Source organism: Panulirus ornatus, chromosome 30 (genome assembly GCF_036320965.1).
Source record: "Panulirus ornatus isolate Po-2019 chromosome 30, ASM3632096v1, whole genome shotgun sequence".
In the NCBI taxonomy this organism is placed as follows: Eukaryota; Metazoa; Arthropoda; class Malacostraca; order Decapoda; family Palinuridae; genus Panulirus; species Panulirus ornatus.
Genome location: NC_092253.1, coordinates 11,760,727 through 11,786,190, shown reverse-complemented (window position 1 = coordinate 11,786,190; position 25,464 = coordinate 11,760,727). Strand labels below are relative to the sequence as shown.

The following is a 25,464-nucleotide window of genomic DNA, read 5'->3' as shown; positions in this document are numbered from 1 at the left end:
GTGACTGTGTGTATCTACCTGCTTGTATATCACGGGGACAGAGCTGTATACTCAGAGGTCTTCATCTCTCTTACTCTTTATACCATTAAAAAGATTGTTAACTCCTTGTAAACCGCCGTCATTTACCGCCTGTCTGCTGAGGCCATTATAAACATCCACAATCCTTGCATTATCCAGTACTTCTGTACTTTGTTCTTGACCAGCCGCTTCCACAGCCTCTGGTAACTCTGGTATTGCATCTTGTGAAGAACTTTTGACAGTCAACATCATCCAGTTGATTTATGAATTCAAATGTTGTTCTCAGGTCACCCATATCTCTTTCCTCACACACGGTGAACAGCTGAGTAGCCCTTAACTTTTCATTGTTGGTCAGGTCTCTTTCATCCGGTACCATCTTCGTTGCAGTTATTTGGGCCTTCTCAGTCAAATCTTTGAAATACTTTAGGTTCGGTGACGAGACCTAAGAGACATTATCCAGCTTCAGTCTAATGTGCGTTATGTAGAGCTCAAAAACATTTCCTTACCCATATCCTTGTATGCGATCTTGATATCTACCAGCAGTCTGTTTACTCTTTTCATAATTTCCTGGTGCCAAATTAGGTGAAGTCTTGCCCCCTTGGTCTTTTGACACATCGAATCCTGTAACTGATATCTCGCTGGGGAGTAATCATCCCTGAAGTTTCCTTCCGCTTGTCAGAATTATCAAACCTACTTTGGAACTCGTACAGGTATCCCTATGAGCTGATGCAATCGTTTTCATTGCGTATTTCCCTCATGACCTAGCAATCACCAGAAACTTGTTTAGCTACGAGTCTAATCCTTAAGACAAATCAATTACAAAAACCAAGAATGACAGCGAGCCCTAAGACCAAGCCGTAATGCACTCCGCTCGAAGCCTTAACTGATTTTGAGAATGAACCCTTTACTTGCGTCCTTTGCTTTCTTCTACAGTGGTAATTCTCAGTCCAGCGAAGGAAACTGCTTCTGACTCCTGCCTTCAGCTCTAGCTTTTTTCATCATCCTCTGAAGAGAAGTAGTGTTAAAGGGTTTCTGGTAGTCTAGGAAGACTCAGTCTACTCAACGATCTCTTTGGACCATGAGTAAGCCCAGCCAGTCATAAAAGTCTGAAAGGTTCGTGACGCAAGACCTCTTTCCAGTGAAATTGTTCCTTCTTCCAGTTAAGATGTTTCTCCTTTGAATACATTAAACGGCAGGCCTGTACTTCAGTTCGTCTTCTCTTCTACATTTATATATATATATATATATATATATATATATATATATATATATATATATATATATATATATATATATATATATATATATATATATATATATATATATATATATATATATATACATATATATATATATATATATACATCTTTGCAACTCCCTCTTCCCCTAGTGTCCTATTGAGCAATTTTTTGAGAGGCCTTGAGAGTGTCTCCACGCATACCATCAGCACCTGTGGGAGACTTCATCAGGTATGTGGGCCAAGTTATTTTAAAAGGTTGACTGTAAAATTTCTGTTGAAATCTATACTTTCCAAAAATTTTCCCTTCCCCCGCTTTTCTAACACTGGTGTAATCTTATCGTCCATTGTGGAGGCAATCTATATTTCAGCTCCTTACATATATCCTTCGTCTTCAAAAGTTCTATCCTTCGATTCCCTTAGCCTTATAAGTTGTTGGTTAAGTGATAGCTTACTCCAAATGAACTTATGGCAAACCTTCAGGTTGTCTTACCCTTGGTCTACAGTACTCTTTTCAAAAGGTTTCTGCTCCTTCCTCTTTGCATTGCAATACGCACTTCTTGCTTTCCTGTGTCTTTCTAATGCTCTTCGACCAAAGGGACGTTTGTACCTCTTCCATAGTACAATCCTGAGTTCTTTCGCTTTTTGGCATTTCCTGTTGACCCATTCCGCTGTCTACTTCAACGACCCTCCTTCTTTAGAAGTAGCCTGATGTAGCATTTCCCCTACCAATCTACTCTCTCAAAGAACTAGATCAGTGATCTAGAGCTGCTTTGATTGTCTGTCCTTAAAGGGCTCCGAGCTGGGGTCCTCTGATACCACTCCTGCGTCGTCTGTGTTGTGTAAAAACGAGGTCAGGCAGTGATGGTGTGGTTTTCTGCAGGTCTAATATGCTCCATGATACACTCCCCTACATTTAACATGATGCGCTCCCCTAGATCTAGTATGATCCATGATGTGCTGATCCAGGAATTTCACCTGTATTTATTCGAGGGACTTGTATCTCCAGGTCGCATTGTCCCAATGAAGACCTAATTTCACCCAGTATGTTTTCCTGTCACTGAAGTCCACCATCATCAGTGATTTTCCATTTTTGAAAAAGTTTCTCACCACCTCACTCTCTATCCAGATCGTCCCTTCATTCATTTCAGTGTACATCTACAATCTGGATCGATATATCTCCTTCGTGAGTTGTAGATTAACAGCGCCACTATACACTTTATTCTAACAGTAATTCTATCTATTAATTGAAGGTACCATGTATCAAAACTTCCTGGAATTTAATGTTATTTTGTTTTAAGAGAGCTAATCCTCCTCTTCCTTTATCGTCCGTAATCTAATACTGTTGAGAATATTTTGATCAAAAACACGCCAGAAAATACTGCGAGCCGCGTTTGTGAAATACCTTGCAAGAGCTGTAATATATCATATAAAGGGCACACTGGTCAGAATCTTTCTGTTAGACTTAACCAACATAAACATTGTATAATGACAGGCCAGATTTCCAGTGCCTTGATTATTCACATTAGAATCAATGACCACTGTCTTGCTTCCCTGGTTTCTACATTATATCCTCATGAACTTTTTTCTTATTTGTAATACATATGTTAACACATACACCCACAAAATATGGGGAAGCATTAACATTGGCTCAGTCCTCCACCGTTCATGTCTTTTCTAAGAACATTTTTCCCCATATTTGAACGTTGATTAACTGTCACTAAGGTGACTCGGCTCTACGGAGCTGCCTGTTACAATATTACAATGTTACAAGAGGAGATAAGGTAATGTAAGGCACACAAGGAAACTGTATAAATATCTTTGCATTAACAGGGTCAAGTTTATTATAGATGGTTATCTGATTATTTGCATTCTCGTTTTATACCAGTGAAATGTGATGAAGGACTCGGGTTCTTACTACGATGTGTTTTTCATAAGTGCTCCATTTATATTCTTGTTTGTTTTGAAAGAGACATAAAAATCGGAGGTCATCACAAATATTAGACAGATACACGAAATGTCTCTTCTCTTTAGCCCGAGTGTATAGCACCCAGTAGGATTAGTAAAGCAGGTCTCACTTGAAATATCAAAGCCTTTATTCAGAAGTGTTCACGTAGTTCTGTTAAAACTAACCTACACTTTGATGGCATACCATAATCAACAGCTACTTCTGTTCTCATTCTATTACATCTGTTATCTTATATTTTTAAATTGCTTGTTAGTTATACTTTTCACAAAGTCACATTTGACTAACACCACAATTACTTATGTCCGAAGCATTCAAGATAAAACAAGTGTGAAAAGAAAGGAGTTTAGAAGAAAATGTAAGAGTGGAGAAAGATGCAATGAAACCTTCATGAGAGTTGATAACAATCAACGAAATGTAATTCTATTTTGCAGGGCAGGAGGAATAGATATGGTGCTGAGTATGTCTATCCTTAGCGCTGTTATGTGCATAATGTTAAAGGAACTTGCTGTTACAGTGTCTCTAAGGAGATGGAGGAGTGTCGGCATTCGAGAAGGCATAACAAGTGTATGATCTACGGGATATGTTTGACTCTCAGTCAGTATACGACGATTCGAGGTTTAGGAGAGATTTGGAGGAGGCGATCAAGTAAACAGAACTTTCCTCCACTTATGAATTTGCTCATATTACATTCCCTGACTGGTCCATATTGCAAATGACTGGAGCTGATTCTTCTTTTTCTTGTAATTTATACAGTACAGGTGATCTTCCTGAACATCATAAATGAAATAAAGTGTTAAAGACATCTGCATACGTAGAGAGCGTACTTGTATGCACGAAGAGAGATACACACCACAAACCAAGGGGAATCAATCACTTTAAATAAGTCGTTTACCATTATGATGTGTATGTATCAGACTGATATATAGTCTGTTGGGTGGATTTTAAAGAGAGTCAAGTGGTATGCTCACCAAACATTACACACACACACACACACACACACACAAACATGGAATTATCCTTAGTGGTCTGTATAAGACAATAATGTCAAGGCAGTGAAACCTAAATGGAAAATAAGAGAGATAACAAAATTGTTTTATATAATGGTAAGGATATTATTACAGAAACTGAATCACATATAGAATTGGTCTATACTTCTTACTATTTTTCTTTATCTTTGCCGTTTTTTGATGAGTTTTATATATAAACACAGCCAGAAAAATATTTCAGTGAGCTTCAATGTGCAACCTACACTTGAGAAATACTTAGTATGAATTACATATGAATACCTTTGCATAGAGATTATCTTCTTAGTTTCAACCATGTTTGTCACATTTTTTCACATATCATTCACATATGTCGTTCCAGTTCCAATTTTTCACATTATATCCTGTTCATTGTGGCCAGCTCTGTGCTGCTTCCTTGTGGTATGAGTATCTCTATGGTGAAGGTTAGTCCAGCGATGATTAGGCACAGGAGGAAAAGCATGAGCAGCCCCTGCATATGGACGATAGTTAGGGCCTTGATGGTGGTGGTAAACTGTTGTCCTCCGTCGTTGGCCTTAATTGTGGCACGATGTTGTCTCCTTTGTTTCATTCGACTGTCTCGTCGCGTTTGATCCAAAATGTCCTCAGTCCACTTGTCGTATAACCCACCCTAACATTAACAAAATACATTTATATATGAACATGCAGGAGGGTGAAAGGAGGGCAAGGAATAGAGTGAATTGGAGCGATGTGGTATACAGGGGTTGACGTGCTGTCAGTGGATTGAATCAAGGCATGTGAAGCGTCTGGGGTAAACCATGGAAAGCTGTGTAGGTATGTATATTTGCGTGTGTGGACGTGTGTATGTACATGTGTGTGGGGGGGGGGGGTTGGGCCATTTCTTTCGTCTGTTTCCTTGCGCTACCTCGCAAACGCGGGAGACAGCGACAAAGTATAAAAAAAAAAAAAAAAATATATATATATATATATATATATATATATATATATATATATATATATATATATATATATATATATATATATATATGTATATACATATAGCGTTTAGGGAGCAGCTGAGTGAGTGTATTAGTAGTTTTGATGCACGAGACCGGGCTATAGTGATGGGAGATTTCAATGCAAAGGTGAGTAATGTGGCACTTGAGGGAATAATTGGTGTACATGGGATGTTCAGTGTTGTAAATGGAAATGGTGAAGAGCTTGCAGATTTATATGCTGAAAAAGGACTGGTGATTGGGAATACCTAGTTTAAAAAAAAGAGATATACTCATAATTATACGTATGTAAGTAGGAGAGATGGCCAGAGAGCGTTGTTGGATTACGTCTTAATTGATCGGCGCGCGAAAGAAAGACTTTTGGATGTTAATGTGCTGAGAGGTGCAACTGGAGGGATGTCTCATCATTACCTTGTGGAAGGGAAAGTGAATATTTGAAGAGGTTTTTAGAAAAGAGGAGAGAATGTTGGGATGAAGAGAGTGGTGAGGGTAAGTGAGCTTCGGAAGGAGACTTGTGTGAGAAAGTACCAGGAGCTACTGAGTACAAAAAGGAAAAAGGTGAGAAGAAAAGGCATAAGATGAGTTGGGAAGGAATGGCATGCATTTAGGGAAGCAGTGATGGCTTGTACAAAGATGCTTGTGGCATGAGAAGCGTGGGAGGTGGGCAGATTGGAAAGGGTAGTGAATGGTGGGATGAAGAGGTAAGATTATTAGTGAAAGAGAAGAGAGAGGCATTTGGACGATTTTTTCAGGGAAATAATGCAAATGACTGGGAGTTGTATAAAAGAAAGAGGCAGGAGGTCAAGAGAAAGGTGCAAGAGGCGAAAAAGAGGGCAAATGAGAGTTGGGTTAAGAGAGTATCATTAAATTTTAGGGAGAATAAAAAGATAGTTTAGAAGGAGGTAAATAGAGTGCGTAAGACAAGGGAACAAATAGGCATATCAGTGAAGGGGGCTAATTGGGAGGAGATAAGAAGCAGTGATGATGAGGGAAGGAGATGGAGTGAGTATTTTGAGGGTTTGTTGAATGTGTTTGATGACAGAGTGGCAGATGTAGGGTTTTTTGGTCGAGGTGGTGTGCAACGTGAGAGGGTTAGGGAGAATGATTTGGTAAACAGAGAAGAGGAAGTAAAAGCTTTGCGGGGATGAAAGCCGGCAAAGCAGCGGGTTTGGATGGTATTGCAGTAGATTTTATTAAAAAAGGAGATGAGTGTATTGTTGACTGATTGGTAAAAGTATTTAATGTACGTATGACTCATGGTGAGGTGCCTGAGGACTGGCGAAATGCTTGGATAGTGCCATTGTACAAAGGGGATAAGAGTGAGTGCTCAAATTACAGAGGTATGAGTTTGTTGAGTATTCCTGGGAAATTATATGAGAGGGTACTGATTGAGAGGGTGAAGGCATGTACAGAGCACCAGATTGGGGAAGAGCAGTGTGTTTTCAGAAGTAGTAGAGGATGTGTGGATCAGGTGTTTGCTTTGAGAAATATATATGAGAAATACTAAAAAAGGAAATGGATTTGTATGTAGCATTTATGGATCTGGAGAAGGCATATGATAGAGTTAATAAGAATATATGGTGTGGGAGGCAAGTTATTAGAAACAGTGAAAAGATTTTATCGAGAATGTAAGGCATGTGTACGTGTAGGAAGAGAGGAAAGTGATTGGTTCTCAGTGAATTTTAGTTTCCGGCAGGAGTACGTGGTGTCACCATGGTTGTTTAATTTGTTTCTGCATGGGGTTGTTGGGGAGGTGAATGCAAGAGTTTTGGCAAGAGGGGCAAGTATGAAGTCTGTCGTGGATGAGAGAGCTTGGGAAGTGAGTCAGTTGTTGTTCGCTGATGATACAGCGCTGGTGGCTGATTCGGGTGAGAAAATACAGAAGATGGTGACTGAGTTTGGTAAAGTGTGTGAAAGAAGATAGCTGACAGTGAATATGAATAAGAGCAAGGATATTAGGTATAGTAGGGTTCAGGGACAAGTGAATTGGGAGGTAAGCTTGAGTGGAGAGAAACTGGAGGAAGTGAAGTGTAATAGATATCTGGGAGTGGACTTCGCAGGGGATGGAACCATGGAAGTGGATATGTATCGTAAAAAGCAAAAACGGGTATGTTTGAAGGAACAGTGGTTCCAACAATGATATATGGTTGCGATGCGTTAGATAGTGTTGTGCGGAGGAGGGTAGATGTGCTAGGAAAATGAGATGTTTGAGGACAATATGTGGTGTAAGGTGGTTTGATCGAGTAAGTAATGAAAGGGTAAGAGAGATGTGTGATGATAAAAGGAGTATGGCTGAGAGAGCAGAAGAGGGTGTTTTGAAATGGTTTGGTCACATGGAGAAAATTAGTGAGGAAAGATTGACAAAGAGGATATATGTGTCAGGGGTGGAGGGAAAAAGGAGAAGTGGGAGACCAAATTGGAGGTAGAATGATCGAGTGAAAAAGATTTTGAGTGATCGGGGCCTGAACATGCAGGAGGGTGAAAGGCGTGCAAGGAATAGAGTGAATTGGAACGATATGGTATACCGGGGTCGACGTGCTGTAAATGGATTCAACCAGGGCATGTGAAGTGTCTGGGATAAACCATGGAAAGTTCTGTGGGACCTGGATGTGGAAAGGGAGTTGTCGTTTCGGTGCATTATACACGACAGCTAGAGGCTGAATGTGAACCAAAGTTGCCTTTGTAGTCTTTTCCTAGCGCTACCTCACGCATATATGGTGGGAACTAGTTCCTATTTCATGTCTAGCGGGGTGGCGACGGGAATAGATAAGGACAGACAGTATGAATTATGTACATGTATGTACATTTATAAGTCTGTACGTGTGTGTATATATATATATATATATATATATATATATATATATATATATATATATATATATATATATATATATATATATATATATATATATATATATATATATATATATATATATATATATATATATATATATATATATATATATATATATATATATATATATATATATATATATATATATATATATATATATATATATATATATATATATATATATATATATATATATATATATATATATATATATATATATATATATATATATATATATATATATATATATATATATATATATATATATATATATATATATATATATATATATATATATATATATATATATATATATATATATATATATATATATATATATATATATATATATATATATATATATATACATGTTTTTATGTGTGTACGTGTGTATACGTAGGGTATATAGGGTGTATATAGGGTGTTTTGGTCGAGGTGGTGTGCAAAGTGAGAGGATTAGGGAAAATGATTTAGTAAACAGAGAAGAGGTAGTAAAAGCTTTGCGGAAGATGAAAGCCGGCAAGGCAGCAGGTTTGGATTTTATTGCAGTGGAATTTATTAATAAAGGGGGTGACTGTATTATTGACTGGTTGGTAAGGTTATTTAATGTATGTATGACTCATGGTGAGGTGCCTGAGGATTGGCGGAATGCGTGCATAGTGCCATTGTACAAAGGCAAGGGGGATAAGAGTGAGTGCTCAGATTACAGAGGTATAAGTTTGTTGAGTATTCCTGGAAAATTATATGGGAGGGTATTGACTGAGAGGGTGAAGGCATGTACAGAGCATCAGATTTGGGAAGAGCAGTGTGGTTTCAGAAGTGGTAGAGGATGTGTGGATCAGGTGTTTGCTTTGAAGAATGTATGTGAGAAATACTTAGAAAAGCAAATGGATTAGTATGTAGCATTTATGGATCTGGAGAAGGCATATGATAGAGTTGATAGAGATGCTCTGTGGAAGGTATCAAGAATATATGGTGTGGGAGGCAAGTTGTTAGGAGCAGTGAAAAGTTTTTATCGAGGATGTAAGGCATGTGTACGTGTAGGAAGAGAGGAAAGTGATTGGTTCTCAGTGAATGTAGGTTTTCGGCAGGGGTGTGTGATGTCTCCATGGTTGTTTAATTTATTTAGGGATGGAGTTGTTAGGGAGGTAGATGCAAGAGTTTTGGAAAGAGGGGCAAGTATGAAGTCTGTTGGGGATGAAAGAGCTTGGGAAGTGAGTCAGTTGTTGTTCGCTGATGATACAGCGCTGGTGGCTGATTCATGGGAAAACTGCAGAAGCTGGTGACTGAGTTTGGTAAAGTGTGTGAAAGAAGAAAGTTAAGAGTAAATGTGAATAAGAGCAAGGTAATTAGGTACAGTAGGGTTGAGGGTCAAGTCAATTGGGAGGTAAGTTAGAATGGAGAAAAACTGGAGGAAGTAAAGTGTTTTAGATATCTGGGAGTGGATCTGGCAGCGGATGGAACCATGGAAGCGGAAGTAGATCATAGGGTGGGGGAGGGGGCGAAAATCCTGGGAGCCTTGAAGAATTTGTGGAAGTCGAGAAATTTATCTCGGAAAGCAAAAATGGGTATGTTTGAAGGAATAGTGGTTCCAACAATGTTGTATGGTTGCGAGGCGTGGGCTATGGACAGAGTTGTGCGCAGGAGGGTGGATGTGCTGGAAATGAGATGTTTGAGGACAATGTGTGGTGTGAGGTGGTTTGATGGAGTAAGTAACGTAAGGGTAAGAGAGTTGTGTGGAAATAAAAAGAGCGTGGTTGAGAGAGCAGAAGAGGGTGTTTTGAAATGGTTTGGGCACATGGAGAGAATGAGTGAGGAAAGATTGACCAAGAGGATGTATGTGTCGGAGGTGGAGGGAACGAGGAGAAGTGGGAGACCAAATTGGAGGTGGAAAGATGGAGTGAAAAAGATTTTGTGTGATCGGGGCCTGAACATGCAGGAGGGTGAAAGGAGGGCAAGGAAGAGAGTGAATTGGATCTATGTGGTATACCGGGGTTGACGTGCTGTCAGTGGATTGAATCAGGGCATGTGAAGCGTCTGGGGTGAACCATGGAAAGCTGTGTAGGTATGTACATTTGCGTGTGTGGACGTGTGTGTGTATACATTGTGTATGGGGGTGGGCTGGGCCATTTCTTTCGTCTGTTTCCTTGCGCTACCTCGCAAACGCGGGAGACAGCGACAAAGCAAAAAAAAAAAAATATATATTTATATATATATATATATATATATATATATATATATATATATATATATATATACATATATATATATATATATATATATATATATATTTGTGTAGTATCGCTGTACGCTTCATCGCTTTTTTTGATAGACCAACGACTGTTTTAGAAAAGGAATAACTTCTTAAGTATATCTCGATCATAATAGATCTTATCTAAAGTTGTCATTTGCTTAAATTTTGAATATGTTCTTTTGTGTCATGGTGAGGAAATAGGCCTATGTGCAGGCTTGTGATATAATGACGGGTTATTATGTTTTCAATATTCTGTAAAGAAAGTGAAAGAAGAAATGTTCATTTATTTGCATTTATGTAGATATTCGTTTCATGAGTATTTACCAGAGTTTTACACTCGTGTTGTCCTGTCTATTAGCCCTACTTAATAGGTATCATGTCATGACCAGTCATGAAGAGAGGATGTACACTTAGGTTGAGTACAGGCTCACTGTTGCGCCTGGAATTCGAAGCCATGCAGGTCAGACCCCAGGCTGGATTTGCTGTCTTATGATGTGTGTATGTATGTGTGTGTGTGTGTGTGTGTGTGTGTGTGTGTGTGTGTGTGTGTGTGTGTGTGTGTGTGTTTGTATGAGAATCTCTGTCTGCAAAACCAAAAGTCTATGTTAATGTATATTTAGTGTGTGTGTATTCGTGTGTGTGTGTGTATGTGTGTGTGTGTGTGTGTGTGTGTGTGTGTGTGTGTGTGTGTGTGTGTGTATGAGAATCTCTGTCTGCAAAACCAAAGGTCTATGTTAATGTACATTTACTTTGCTATTCCAAAGGTTCACCTCCAGAGGTTTTATACTATCCTCTATAAATATATCATGAAACTTATCCCTATATTCATGTCATTATTCTGATAGGGTTGTGCTGTTTCTTGGAAAATGCTTCACTTTACATGTGTTGTAAGAATTGGAAATTATCTTAAAATGTAAGATTATGAAATGACTTCAACTCACTTCATTCACAGCCATCATAATGCTGTCCAGCTGAGGTTTATAGGGAGCATCATGAGGTATGGGCCAGGCTGATGCACCAGGCATGATAGTCTCTCGTCCGAAATACAACGGGTTGCTGCCGTCTGCTTGTGTAAATTCGTCAGCCATCCAATGACTGATCACATGACGAACAGCCAAATGAGCCTGTCTGAGATATTTTGTAGGTAAAATATACATTTCTTCAGAAGATGATGATAATTTCAGTGCAGAATGAGAATATATAATATCATACAAGAATTCTTAATAAGCTTTTGTATTCCTAGTGAATCACCTGAGGAAGGATATAGCAAAGTTATATTATTAAGAGTTGCAGCTGGAGGGATGTCTGATCATTATCCTGTGGAGGAGAAGGTGAAAGTTTGTAGAGGTTTTCAGAAAAGAAGAGAGAATGTTGGCGTGAAGAGAGTGGTGATAATAAGCGAGCTTAGGAAGGAGAGTTGTGTGAGGAAGTACCATGAGAGACTGAGTGCAGAATCGAAAAATGTTAGAGCAAATGACGTAAGGGGAGCTGGGGGAGGAATGGGATGATTTTAGGGAAGCAGTGATTGGCTTGCGCAAAAGATGCTTGTGGCATTAGATGCGTGAGAGGTGGGCAGATTAGAAAGGGTAGTGAGTGTTGGGATGAAGAAGTAAGATTATTAGTAGTTAAAATCTCTATGTAGTATGATCTTTTTATTTTGGTTTTCCCTTCAACTTTACTTTAAAAGAGGCAAAAACTTAAAGGAAAAGAATCTTAAAATGTTGTTTGAATCTTTCTCTTTGGACTTTTTTTGGAGAGAATTTCTGCTGTGCAAATGCAATACTCCCAACACTACAAGACTAGATATTACAACTCACTTGGTTTTAGTCGCTTGCCGGAGGCCTTCCAAGATTGAAGGACCATTGTGCATAAGATTAGCCAACTTCTCCAGTATAAGTGATTCTGACTCTCTAAACTGTTTCTGCAGATCTTTTCCAACTGGTGGCATTGTGACCCTGTAAATTGTTAGGATCTTGTAGCATAATGATGATGTATATACAGTACAATAGGCCACGATTACGACATTTCCTTGCACACAGATCCTCACCTGTCGACGTAATTGATGAGTTCCTCCACAGTCTCAGGACGAGGCGGGTACTTGGGCAGTGTAAGAGCGGCAGTGAGGTTGCCGCGGTAGACCGTCCCCACGATAAAAGAGAACACCATCCAGGTCACCATTAACACCCGATTTGAGCTGCTGCTTGGCAGCCATTTGGAGAGATTCTGACCCAGGAATGTACCAAAGACATCCTGCATTATCGCCCAGATACCTCGTCTGCCACGGCTGTAACCAATGGTATCCGACCCTAGAATGTCTCTACCTATTTGTGCATCTTGAGGCCTCCATTTAGAACTTCTACTCAGCTAAGGAAAGAAAGATAATCTAATTACAGATATATATCAAAAATATGTTACATAGGAAAACTAAGCAAAATCACATATCTGTTAATGATGTACAATATAATCAGACTAACATACGGAAAACCATTACCATGTACATCTAGAAAATCATTACCATGTACATGAGGCCAGGCATCAGCAGGAGCGCCGCCAGAGTGGAGGCCCACACCTCGTCAGCCAGAGGGTAGTACAGGCTCTGCCACTGAGGCTTGAGCACAGGCTTAGCCAACCCAAAGCCGAAGGATGTAAAGGTATAGGTATAGGAGTAGTCGTATCGTTCTAGTCGGGTGTGGAGCAAAACGTGAAATACAACCAACATATAAGACTTTCTCTCCTCTACTCGATCTGCTGCCTGTAGAAATAACATTGTTTCAACATTAATGGCTATAGCGTAACTGAATTCAGAGTATGATTTCGATTCTTTTTGGCAAAGACTTATTCTTGACCGTAATTTCAAAAGCACTTTGCACATTTTTATGGAAAATATAGTATTTCAGACTATGAGGAGTCACTATAATACTGGAAAACTGTATTAAAGTTTTTCAGGTTAAATTGTAATGCATGGTGTCTGCCCCACCGGTAGGCAGTTGAATAGTCTCATTATGAGCAAAGAGAGCAGGTCAAGGGTTAACTTGAGCAGTAACAGGGCAAGTGGTAGTTTAGGGATTTATCTCGAGGGAGGAACAGGGGCTACTTTTCTGCCGAGCTATAATCTGACTGGTCTATTTCCAGTTGCTTATGTGGAGCTTTTCCAACCAGAGATGATGTCAAGGACAGGTGGGTATGAGTAATGAGAAAACCTGTAGCCAGCACACAGAAAGATTACCTGAAACCAGAGACCTAACAAACGGAAGCTACTCTTTCTTCTTTTAAGATCAGCGTGCAGACGTGAGGTAGCCGACTGAGGGGAGGTCGCTGATATCGTGATAATGGACTTGGGGCAGCTTGAAGCCAGTTAGTTTCGATCAGTCTCCTTAAAGTCCGACTGGCGACGAATCACTTTTCAAGGTCACTTCGAGGAGCCTCACCTGAGGACATGTAAGACAAAGAAGATCGTGGCTGACTTCACTTTCTAGGGTTTTTTTTTGGAAGTGAGCCGATTTTCGATTGTTCCTCGCTGTCCGTTATTGTATACTATTCACTACTTTTCTTTGAGGTATTCTCGTCGGAACTTGGTGTAAGAAAACCGCATATGATTGAATGTGGGACTTGCAATTCTTTCTCAAAGTTTGGTCTTCAACAAAGTATGATATTTTGGATCCCAGAACTTCAACTGTTACTTCCTGGCTTCTCTACTGGAAGACACATTCATTCTATAGAAACTAGATGTATCCTTTGGCAATGAACCATCAACTACTTTAACCTAAGAAGCACCATTAGCACTTCCGTCATCGAATCAGGTAGGGGGAAGCGGCACTTAGGGTGGTAGAAGCTGTAGCGAAGTTGCCATTCTATAAGGCCAGTCTGTTAGAAGGAAAGTATACCAACACTTTGTAATGTCACGTAGAGCACTGACCCCACGCCGTTTAGGTCATTCGAATGATTTCATGAGAGAAAGAGTTAACGCTACTAAGATGGATAACACTAATGGCATGGAGAATACACCATATCACTTACCTTACCATTTACCAATTCCTTTCTTCACCCATCTGATCTCCCATATAAGCTACTCCCGGTGACTGATGTAACAACTCAAGCCTCGCCTCCCGACAAAGAGGAATTGTGTATATCATGACCAAAATGGTGTAATTTGTATCTAGCTTTAACTTAAAGATGACAAAATCATACAGGAAACATTCAGTTAGATGCACAGTGTATTAGGTAAAGCTATGCAGTTGTCTTAACTCATCTTCCAAAAATAGAGTTGAAAAGATATTAGTGAGACAATGTACAACGAAAGGAATGAAATGAATTTTGATATAGATATATCAAAATATATATATATCAGTTAATTCTAACTTCAATAAAGAAATGAAGTTGTTGTTGAAAGGTAACATTTCTCTTATCAAATATTTGTCATCTTTGTCCCCTTCATTGCCATATGTGTATGGACTTATCAAATCACATAAACAAAATTTTCCAGCAAGACCTATAGTGAGTTCAGTAGGCTCCATCACATATAAATTATCAAAATGGTTAGTTTCCTTATTAAGCCCTTTAGTGGGTAAGGTATCAAATTCTAATATCATGAATAATGTAGATTTAGTCAACAAGCTAAACAATATCAATGTTAATTTTGATTTCAAACTACTTAGCTTTGATGTTTCTTCACTTTTCACTAAAGTTCCAGTTGATGACCTTTTAGAGTATTTACCTGATGTCTTGGATGATATTCATTTACCTGTTTCAAAGTCTAATTTCATTTAACTGATAAAATTGTGTATAAAAGACTGTGTATTTCAATTTAATGGAGATTATTATGCTCAAAAATTTGGTATGGCAATGGGTAACACTCTTTCCACCTGTACTAAGTAATCTTTATATGAAATTTTTTGAAACAAAATTATTAAAAGATATCTTACCTTCTAATGCGATTTGGTTTAGGTATGTAGATGATGTTCTTTGTGTTTGGCTAACAAATGAAAATTTACAAATATTTCTCCCCTTACTTAACAATTTAGTACCTTCCATCATTTTACTGTAGAAAATGAAAATAATGGTATGTTACCATTTTTAGATTGCATGATCCATAGACAAAGAAACAAGTTTAAGTTTAGCATATACAGAAAACCCACCAATGTATGCTCATATATCCATTATTACTCATCTCAACATGACAGAGTTAAATTATCATTTCAATCTATGTTCCTAAGGGCATTACGTATTTGCATTCCAGAGTTTATTGATGATGAGTTTGAGAAGATATATTCTATTGGATCTAAGTTAAAGTACCCTAGATCTTTCATTGATAAATCCCTTAAGTTAGCAAAGAAATCATTTTAAAGAATTCAGCCCAAACCTCCCATTGACACCAAGAATCTTTTAGTTCTCCCTTTTAATAATAATTTCACTTTGCTTCCCATGTTGCTTAAATCCTTTAATGTAAATGTTGCCTTTAGCAACAATAATACTATAAAGAATATCTTAAGCAGGAATTCTCTTGGTTGCATCTATAAAGTTCCTTGTGGAAACTGTGATAAATTTTATGTTGATCAGACTGGTAAGGATCTTTCTGTTAGACTCAAGCAACATAAATATAGTATAAGAACGGGACAAGAATCAAATGCCTTGTTTAATCATGTTAAAAACTATGATCATTGTATTGACTGGAGTAACGCCATCTCAGTTGTTAACTCTAATTCTATTACCAAGATGAATATCATTGAATCTTCTATTATTAAATACAAAGAGAATTATAATCTTAATATTAGTGATGCTCTGTACAAATTTGATAACTTTCTTGTTGATAAGATTTGTAAAATGCTAAGTTTATGAACGCTCGTTGTATGTTTTTGACAATCACATGTTTACCGAATGGCGTCCTAGCTTCGTCTCTTCGATGTATATCAACTGACTGTTATATTTCTCTCTTGTGTCTTCCCTGATGATGTGATTATTACACGAAAGTGCACTTGAGAACTTTTCGTGTTTTATTTTCCTCGTGGACTCATAGGAATATATATATATATATATATATATATATATATATATATATATATATATATATATATATATATATATATATATATATATATATATATATATATTGTCGTGTATCGCGCATATAAGTTAACCACTGATATGCATAAACTCGATGGAAAATAAACGCAGAAGCTCCAAGCTTTCGATTGTCCTTCACTCCATTTTCTCGGATTCAGAGTCAACATGAACAAGAGTATATACACAAATTTCATTTCACTACTTTTTATACATTAGAAGAAATAATTTTACACTCGTGACTGGATGTCTTTGTGTGTGTGTGTGTGTGTGTGTGTGTGTGTATCTTATTTTTCAATTATTTGGTTTGTGTGCCTGTTTTCATGATTTTCGATGAGCCTGAGCGTCCTAAGCTCACCTTAATAATAGATAAATCTTATCTAGATAATCTAGCTTATCTAGCCAACAATAACCTTATTGTTGTAAAATCTTTTGTCTTCCAAACCATACTATACCCAGCACAATGAACAATTGCTATGATCACTCACCTCTTTCCAGTTACTGACCAGGAGCAAATTAGACGTAAAGTTGAGGGTGTTTGCTATAGTTCCCAACAGTAGTCCATCAGGTCCCTTATACTCCTTGACTCTAGCGCTATCAGGTGTCCTCCCCTGGTCTACCATGAAGTAGGGAGGCCAGTGTAGGCCAGTGACATTCACCGTCGCCCCATAAAAGCTGCGCAAATAAAGCACAGCCTTAATATTATATTGTTTTTTGATGCCCTCGACGGACATGTTGGTACAGATATACATTTTGTATGATTTCCTTTAACATGGAATCAGAAGAAAAGAGAAATATTTATCTTTTTTTCTAGATTCAAAACTACGTTCGTGCTCAGCCTTTAACTAAGGTTAGGACTCACTTCTGTTAAATGTGATGAGTTCATGCAAGATTCCTAGATATGAATTGATATTCCTAGAGATTACTTTTCCTAATTTCCTTCTAGAATATCTAAGTTTAAAGTCTCATGAAATGCTTGAGACCATATGTAATAGTGATTCTTCCTTACCGACCCCGACCACTCAATATCAAACTGAAGATTTTCATAATGTTGTCAATAGATATGCATTCCTTTATCATTTTATATAACAAAAGTCTAACAGGATTCTAAGAGTTAACTTACTCTTATCTTCAAACAATGTACAAAGACAAAATGGATTTCAAATAGTTCTATATAAGATGTAACATCTATTTGTTCTCTCTGATATATATGGAAAAATATATGTTAAACTCCCTGGTGAACCGACACAGGGACACTCTTCCATGAGAGAAAACTAGGATCTGAAGGTTTAAAGAAACATTATATGAACTGTAAGCTATACTTTGAAAATTTGTCTGGGAAAAGCTTCTGACGAGGAAAGAACTTGAGACCTCTGTCTTGGCTCCAGAAGGCAACACGTACTATTTCGGCTCCACTAGGACTATACGGCAAGTGGGAGTACACCAAGCATCTGTGGAGTAAGATAATAGATGAGTGATGAATACGCTAAATGAAAAGCATCAAGTAACATCAAAATCATTAAACCCACTGGTCTCTCATTTTCTGTTTGCCATCATTAAATTCATTCAAAGTATCATTGACTGTATCAGATACGTACAACTCCCCTAATCATGCATATCCATTCTCACTCCATGCTCAGTTTGACAAATGAAGATAAACTTCCACGCATGCAGGAGCACATCTTTTGTCGTTTATCACATTAAGGAGATTCGTCAAGCGAGACCAGCGCTTCTATTCATACCACTTCTGTGTTTTGCACTTACCCTTCCATACACTTCACTGGATTTCATAATTCACTGTATTAAGAAAAAGCTTAAAAAACTTTCATAACTTGATATCTCCATAAACATTTGTTTGCGGTTGTTTGTATGCCTTTATATTCTTACTACAATAATATGCGTGTGGCTCACCTCTTCCTCTAACAAAAACAGCCTCGAAAGTACCAATTGGTCTGTTCTTCTTTGAATCTCATTGTACTCCTTTGTTATTTACTATTTATTTATTTTGCTTTGTCACTCTCCCGCGTTAGCGAGGTAGCGAGAGGAAACAGATGAAAAAAATGGCCCAACCCACCCATTTACACATGTATATATATACACGTCCACACACGCAAATATACATACCTATACATCTCAACGTATTCATATATATACCCACACACACATATACATACATACAAATGTACATAATTCATACTGTCTACCTTTATTCATTCCCATCGCCACCCCACCACTCATGAAATACCAGCCCCCTCCCCGGCAAGTGCGCGAGGTAGCGCTAGGAAACGACAACAAAGGCCACATTCGTTCATATTCAGTCTCATTTCCACATTCAGGACCCACAGAACTTTCCATGGTTTAACCCAGACGCTTCACACGCCCTGGTTCAATCCATTAACAGCACGTCGACCCCGGTATACCACATCGTTCCAATTCACTCTATTCCTTGCATGCCTTTCACCCTCCTGACTGTTCAGGCCCCGATCACACAAAATCTTTTTCACTCCATCTTTCCACCTCCAATTTGGTCTCCCACTTCTCCTCGTTCCCTCCACCTCTGACGCATATATCCTCTTGGTCAATCTTTCCTCACTCATTCTCTCCATGTGCCCAAACCATTTACAAACACCTTCTTCTGCTCTCTCAACCACATTCTTTTTATTTCCACACATCTCTCTTACCCTTATATTACTTACTCGATCAAACCACCTCACACCACATATTGTCCTCAAACATCTCATTTTCAGCATATCCACCCTCCTACGCACAACTCTATCCATAGCCCACGCCTCGCAACCATACAACATTGTTGGAACCACTATTCCTTCAAACATACCCATTTTTGCTTTCCGAGATAATGTTCTCGACTTCCACACATTCTACAATGCTCACAGAACTTTCGTAGCCTCCCCCACCATATGATTCACTTCCGTTTCCATGGTTCTATCCGATGTCAAATATCCCAGATATCTAAAACACTTCACTTCCTCCAGTTTTCTCCATTCAAACTCACCTCTCAATTGACTTGTCCCTCAAACCTACTGAACCTAATAACCTTGTTCTTATTCACATGTACTCTCAGCTTTCTTCTTTCACACACTTTACCAAACTCAGTCACCAGCTTCTGCAGTTTCTCAAAAGAATCAGCCACCAGTGCTGTATCATCAGCGAACAACAACTGACTCACTTCCCAAGCCCACTCATCCACAACAGACTGCATACTTGCCCCTCTTTCCAAAACTCTTGCATTTACCTCCATAAAAACCTCATCCATAAACAAATTAGATAACCATGGAGTCATCACACACTCCTGCCACAAACCAACATTCACTGAGAACCAATCGTTTTCCTCTCTTCCTACACGTGCACATGCCTTACATCCTCGACAAAAAATTTTCACTGCTTCCAACAGCTTGCCCCCAAACCATAAATTCTTAATACCTTCCACAGAGCATCTCTATCAAATCTATAATATGACATCTCCAAATCCATAAATGGTACATACAAATCCATTTGCTTTTCTAAGTATTTCTCACATACATTCTTCAAAGCAAACACCAGATCCACACATCCTCTACCACTTCTGAAACCACACTGCTCTTCCCCAATCTGATGCTCTGTACATGCCTTCACCCTCTCAATCAATACCCACCTATATAATTTCCCAGGATTACTCAACAAACTTATACCTCTGGAATATGCACTCACTTTTTTCCCCTTTGCCTCTGTGCAATGGCACTATGCAAGCATTCCTCCAATCCTCACGCACGTCACCATGCGTCATACATACATTGAATAACATTACCAACCAGTCAACAATATAGTCATCAACTTTTTCAATAAATTCCACTGCAATACCATCCAAACCCGCTGCCTTGCCGGCTTTCATCTTCCGCAAAGCTTTTACTGCCTCTTCTCTGTTTACCAAAGCATTTACCCTAACCCTCTCACTTTGCACACCACCTCGACCAAAACACCCTATATCTGCCACTCTGCCATCAAACACATTCAACAAACCCTCAAAATACTCACTCCATCTCCTTCTCACATCACCACTACTTGTTATCACCTCCCCATTAGCTCCCTTCACTGAAGTTCCCATTTGCTCCCTTGTCTTACGCACTTTATTTACGTCCTTCCAAAACATCTTTTTATTCTCCCTAAAATTTAATGATACTCTCTGACTCTAACTCTCATTTGCCCTCTTTTTCAGCTCTTGCACCTTTCTCTTGACCTCCTTTCTCTTTCTTTTATACATCTCCCACTCATTTGCATTTTTTCCCAGCAAAAATCGTCCAATCGTCTTCTCTTTCACTAATAGTCTTACTTCTTCATCCCACCACTCACTACCCTTTCTAATCAACCCACCTCCCACTCTTCTCATGCCACAAGCATCTTTTGCGCAAGCTATCACTTCTTCCCTAAATACATCCCATTCCTCCCCACTCCCCTTACCTCCTTTATTCTCACCTTTTTTCATTCTGTACTCAGTCTTTCCTGGTACTTCCTCACACAAGTCTCCTTCCCAAGCTCACTTACTCTCACCACTCTCTTCACCCCAACATTCTCTCTTCTTTTCTGAAAACCCCTTCAAATCTTCACCTTCGTCTCCACAAGATAATGATCAGACATCCCTCCAGTTGCACCTCTCAAAACATTAAGATCCAAAAGTCTCTCTTTCGCGCGCCTATCAATTTACACGGAATCCAATAACGCTCTCTGGCCACCTCTCCTACTTACATACGCATACTTATGTATATCTCGCTTTTTAAACCAGGTATTCCCAATCACCAGTCATTTTTCAGCACATAAATCCACAAGCTCTTCACCATTTCCATTTACAACACTGAACACTCCATGTATACCAATTATTCCCTCAACTGCCACATTACTCTCCTTTGCATTCAAATCACCCATCACTATAACCCGGTCTCGTGCATCAAAACCACTAACACACTCATTCAGCTGCTCCCAAAACACTTGCCTCTCATGATCTTTCTTCTCATGCCCAGGTGCATATGCACCAATGATCACCCATCTCTCTCCATCACCTTTCAGTTTTACCCATATCAATCTAGAGTTTACTTTCTTACACTCTATCACATACTCCCGCCACTCTTGTTTTAGGAGTAGTGCTACTCCTTCCCTTGCTCTTGTCCTCTCACTATCCCCGACTTTACTCCCAAGACATTCCCAAACCACTCTTCCCCTTTTCCCTTGAGCTTCGTTTCACTCAGAGCCAAAACATTCAGGTTCCCTTCGTCAAACATACTACCTATCTCTCCTTTTTTCTCATCTTGGTTACATCCACACACATTTAGACACCCCAATCTGAGCCTTCGAGGAGGATGAGCACTACCCCGCGTGGGTCCCTTCTGTTTCCCCTTTTAGAAAGTTAGAATACAAGGAAGGGAGGGTTTCTAGCCCCCACTCCTGTCCCCTCTAGTCGCCTTCTACGACACGAGAGGAATCCGTGGGAAGTATTCTTTCTCCCCTATCTCCAGGGTTTTCTATATATACATATATATATACATATATATATATATATATATATATATATATATATATATATATATATATATATATATATATACATATATATATATATATATATATATATATATATATATATATATATATATTTCTTTCTTTTTTTTCAAACTGTTCGCCATTTCCCGCATTAGCGAGGTAGCGTTAAGAACAGAGGACTGGGCCTTTGAGGGAATACCCTCACCTGGCCCAATTCTCTGATAAAGAAAATATAATTTGCCTATGTGAAGGATAAGTCAAGCATATACCTTGTAGTTTCTTGAGCATTATCGAAAGTTAGAAGCATAGCGTTCATCATAGAAAAGGTCCAGAGTGTGCTGAAGGCTTCTTGCATATCCATGAGAGAGAGGCGGGTGACGACGAGGAGCCTCGTCGACCACACCAGGAGGCGACCCTTGAGGGACCATTCGGCGAAGGCGGCGAGGAAGGCCGGGTCGTCGCTCACCACCACCACCGTCACGCACCATGACACCTGCCGCAGCTGTTGATGTCAAAATACTTGATTTAATGTAAAGGCAATACATCCAGTAGTAGTAACATATATGGCTTTTTCCTCCCAGAGATGAATTTGAGAATGACGTAACTGCCTTAGTCGTAATCTAACTATAACATACCTACCCAAATTTTCTCCTATCATCTCTTCATTCGTAAAGATGTAAATTACTACGAGAGAACTCAGATCTTCGTGTTTCATTTCCTTGCGGCCATCAGCATATTCTTGTCCTAAGTAATAATATGAGGCTGGCTTACCTGACTTGGTAGTAGCAAGCACGGAACTTACCTACCTTAGAAATCATGCGATTTACTTACGCGTCGAGCCTGGCTGATCATTTGGGAGGGTTGTCCCTGTGTCGCATTAGCGTCCAGTCCATCCACTGCTACCTCAAACATCCCAGCCCCCAGGGTGACGGTACTTGATCCATTATCTGAGGAGAAAATGACAGAAAATAAATCATATTAATTAACCAGCAGCATGCATATCACTCGGCAATTTTTTCTTGGATGAGTCGATGCTGTGTCCATTTGTCTTTCACTTCATGGTTCAGTAAGAAAAAAAAAAGATAGTCTGTTTTGTTCTACAGTTACTATATTTCCAATGAACTTTTCTTGTACAAAATGGCAAAAACATTCATGTTCACACAAAGTTGACACAAATGAAATAATACATTTGATATAAATATGAAAACCATATTTGAAAAAATTTGTTTAACAATAGACATAACTTTATGCATATATAAGAAAAGGATGAGATTATGATTTGTGTATGATGTTCCGGTCGGCGAAGCAGCTGCGATCAAATAAAGCCTACAGCGATATGAGTCCCTATGATAGAGATGTATCTAATAACATATGACCACAACGTCATTGTGTATCTTGACGTAAAAAGTGAAGTGCATGACTCTTTCAGGAGATATGAAAATGATGTATACTATATCGTAACAACGCATTGGTAAATGTCCTACGTTAACATGATATGAGTGATGTATATAACTCACCTTGAAGACGATGTAAGGTGGAGTGGTACCGTCTGTGATGAGGATTATAGAGCAGCGAAGCTGTGACATCGCCCTCAACACGTCGCCCACCGCCTCGCTCGGAAACACCTCGACGTTACGCCAACCTGAGGAAGCGTAATCATAGCTTAATGTGCAAAGAGAGAGAAAGAGTACTTTAGCGAAAATGAAATGTTAAAACAATCTCTACAGAAATATCTCATGAATCAAACTGGATGATATCATATAACATTATGATTACAGACTACCTTTCATGATTGTTACTTTTATGTGTTTATTCTTGTTGATATAGAGTTCTTGAGGGTGGCATATAGATGCTGGCATATAGATGCCTTATATCTAACAACACTGTCAATACCGTCGACTTACACTCGCATTTCAGACTACTTGAGGTCCATTAAACGTCAGAAAGCTTTGACATCGAGCGTGGGAGTATACTGACCAGTAGGAAGTGAGCTTCTCAGAAAGCCCTTATCCTGCTGTGATAATCTTAGATGCTTTTCATAAAGCCATGGTGTTGCATCGACTATTGAAAAAGAAAATTACGTTTTCTATCAGAGTTCCATTGGTGTATTGACTATAACATAGGTTGAATCAGACCCTTGATGTTTCTTCAGACTTCCAGATAGAAACATCCTCCCACAGCCCTGGCGGTAGATTCGGAGAAGACCTTCCCAGAGGTAAATTACCTACCTTTGGAGGAAAAAAGCTCCTCGCAGGTCATGGGGAGTGTAATGAACACCAAGAGTAGATGCTCATTCTAGAGTTCTCGTGATGTGCTTGCCCTGGACAAGATACTACCACTGACCATCCGGAAGGAGTTTCGAGGCGATAGAAGATTCAGCAATAAGCAGTACCGGCAGGATCATCAATATCACCATCTTCCCCAGTGTGTTATCCTGAAAAAAGAATGTATCCATGTTGTTTATAGCGATGGAAGCATTTCTAGCTGGAAACCATATCAATCATCACTGATTATCCTGTTGCTCCTGTGGCTTGTTAATGCCATACTAATATCAATTAACAGATCGATAGATGTTTCATATTAGAAGTGTCGAAGTAGAACTCATTTGTTATAATAAAGTGATCGAAACTACCGGTCTATGAAAATCAAATTATATATTAAGTATCTTTCTGTGTAATATAACGTTTACGACATTCACAGATAAAAGATATATCCTCTTTACTACAGTCAACACTGGTATATCTCAAAATTTTCTCTGATGATAATGTTTCATCTCTAAAAGGTACTTATTACATTGACACTCGAATACAACATATTTCTAACTTTATCAGTGTTGTGTCACACTTTCCACAAATTCTTTACTTGTGAAAATAATTTGAATACATTTTAAGTTTTCTTTGATTCATGTACTCATCTCGCTAATCCTTTCTCTACTACAGCATTTTCTGTTTCAGTTTCTGCTCAGTTTCGTCTTAGGAGTGAAAGTGTGAACATCTCATTTCCAAAATCTCATGGGAGCTTACAGAAAAGCTTATTTCTTTAATAGTAAGAAATTTGGAAAGATGGTCAAAATGTGATGGCTGTAGCAGCCTCAGAAGCAACGCAAGTGAAGGAAATCAAGCAGCTTTGAAGAATAAGAAAACAGACCTACCAAAATATCAGCAATGTAAGAAAGATTATGTGCTTTTGGGATTGACGTCTACGAATTCTGATCCTTCGAAAGCTTTGTGCTTCTATAGTGGGGAGAGGTTGGTCAACAGTAGTATGAAACCAGCTTACATCCAGTGTCACCTTGACATAAAACATCAGTGTCATTTTGGCAAACTGGAGTTTTTTTTTTAAGAAAACTTTTTATTTAAGTTTTTCTAGACAACAATTAAGAAAGCCCCTACAACATCAAGCAAGGTTTTGGGAGTATCTTTAGTTGTACTTTTATTAGTTGTTAAAGCTAAAAAGCCAACTAATGCATCAAAAGAACTGATATTGCTAGCTGCATGTGTGATGCTGAAAAAAATACTAGGTACATAAGGCTGCTGACCAAATAGAA

At 38.7% G+C, this 25,464-nt stretch overlaps 1 protein-coding gene across 1 annotated transcript; it reads right to left on the bottom strand.

The window, feature by feature from the left end:
- Positions 1 to 4,604: 4,604 nt before the first annotated feature.
- LOC139758273 (glutamate receptor ionotropic, delta-1-like) lies at positions 4,605 to 24,176 on the bottom strand. Its single transcript, XM_071679483.1, has 10 exons — positions 24,146 to 24,176; positions 23,895 to 23,978; positions 22,749 to 22,864; positions 22,187 to 22,419; positions 16,877 to 17,063; positions 12,847 to 13,083; positions 12,379 to 12,695; positions 12,149 to 12,286; positions 11,273 to 11,459; positions 4,605 to 4,877 (listed from the first exon to the last, which is right to left on the bottom strand). Exons 1-10 carry the CDS (start codon positions 24,174 to 24,176, stop codon positions 4,605 to 4,607), a joined length of 1,803 nt encoding a protein of 600 aa, XP_071535584.1.
- Between the last annotated feature and the right edge of the window lie 1,288 nt (positions 24,177 to 25,464).

What these genes read in the sequence shown, in the direction of transcription:
- LOC139758273 (XM_071679483.1), bottom strand. Translation starts at nt 24,176, where the DNA reads ATGACCTGCGAGGAGCTTTTTTCCTCCAAAG. An exon ending in TGGTCAGTAACTGGAAAGAG is followed by an intron (nt 13,084 to 16,876) that starts GTGAGTGATCAT and finishes TTATTTCTACAG; the next exon opens with GCAGCAGATCGAGTAGAGGA. An exon ending in TGCCTGGCCTCATGTACATG is followed by an intron (nt 12,696 to 12,846) that starts GTAATGATTTTC and finishes TTCTTTCCTTAG; the next exon opens with CTGAGTAGAAGTTCTAAATG.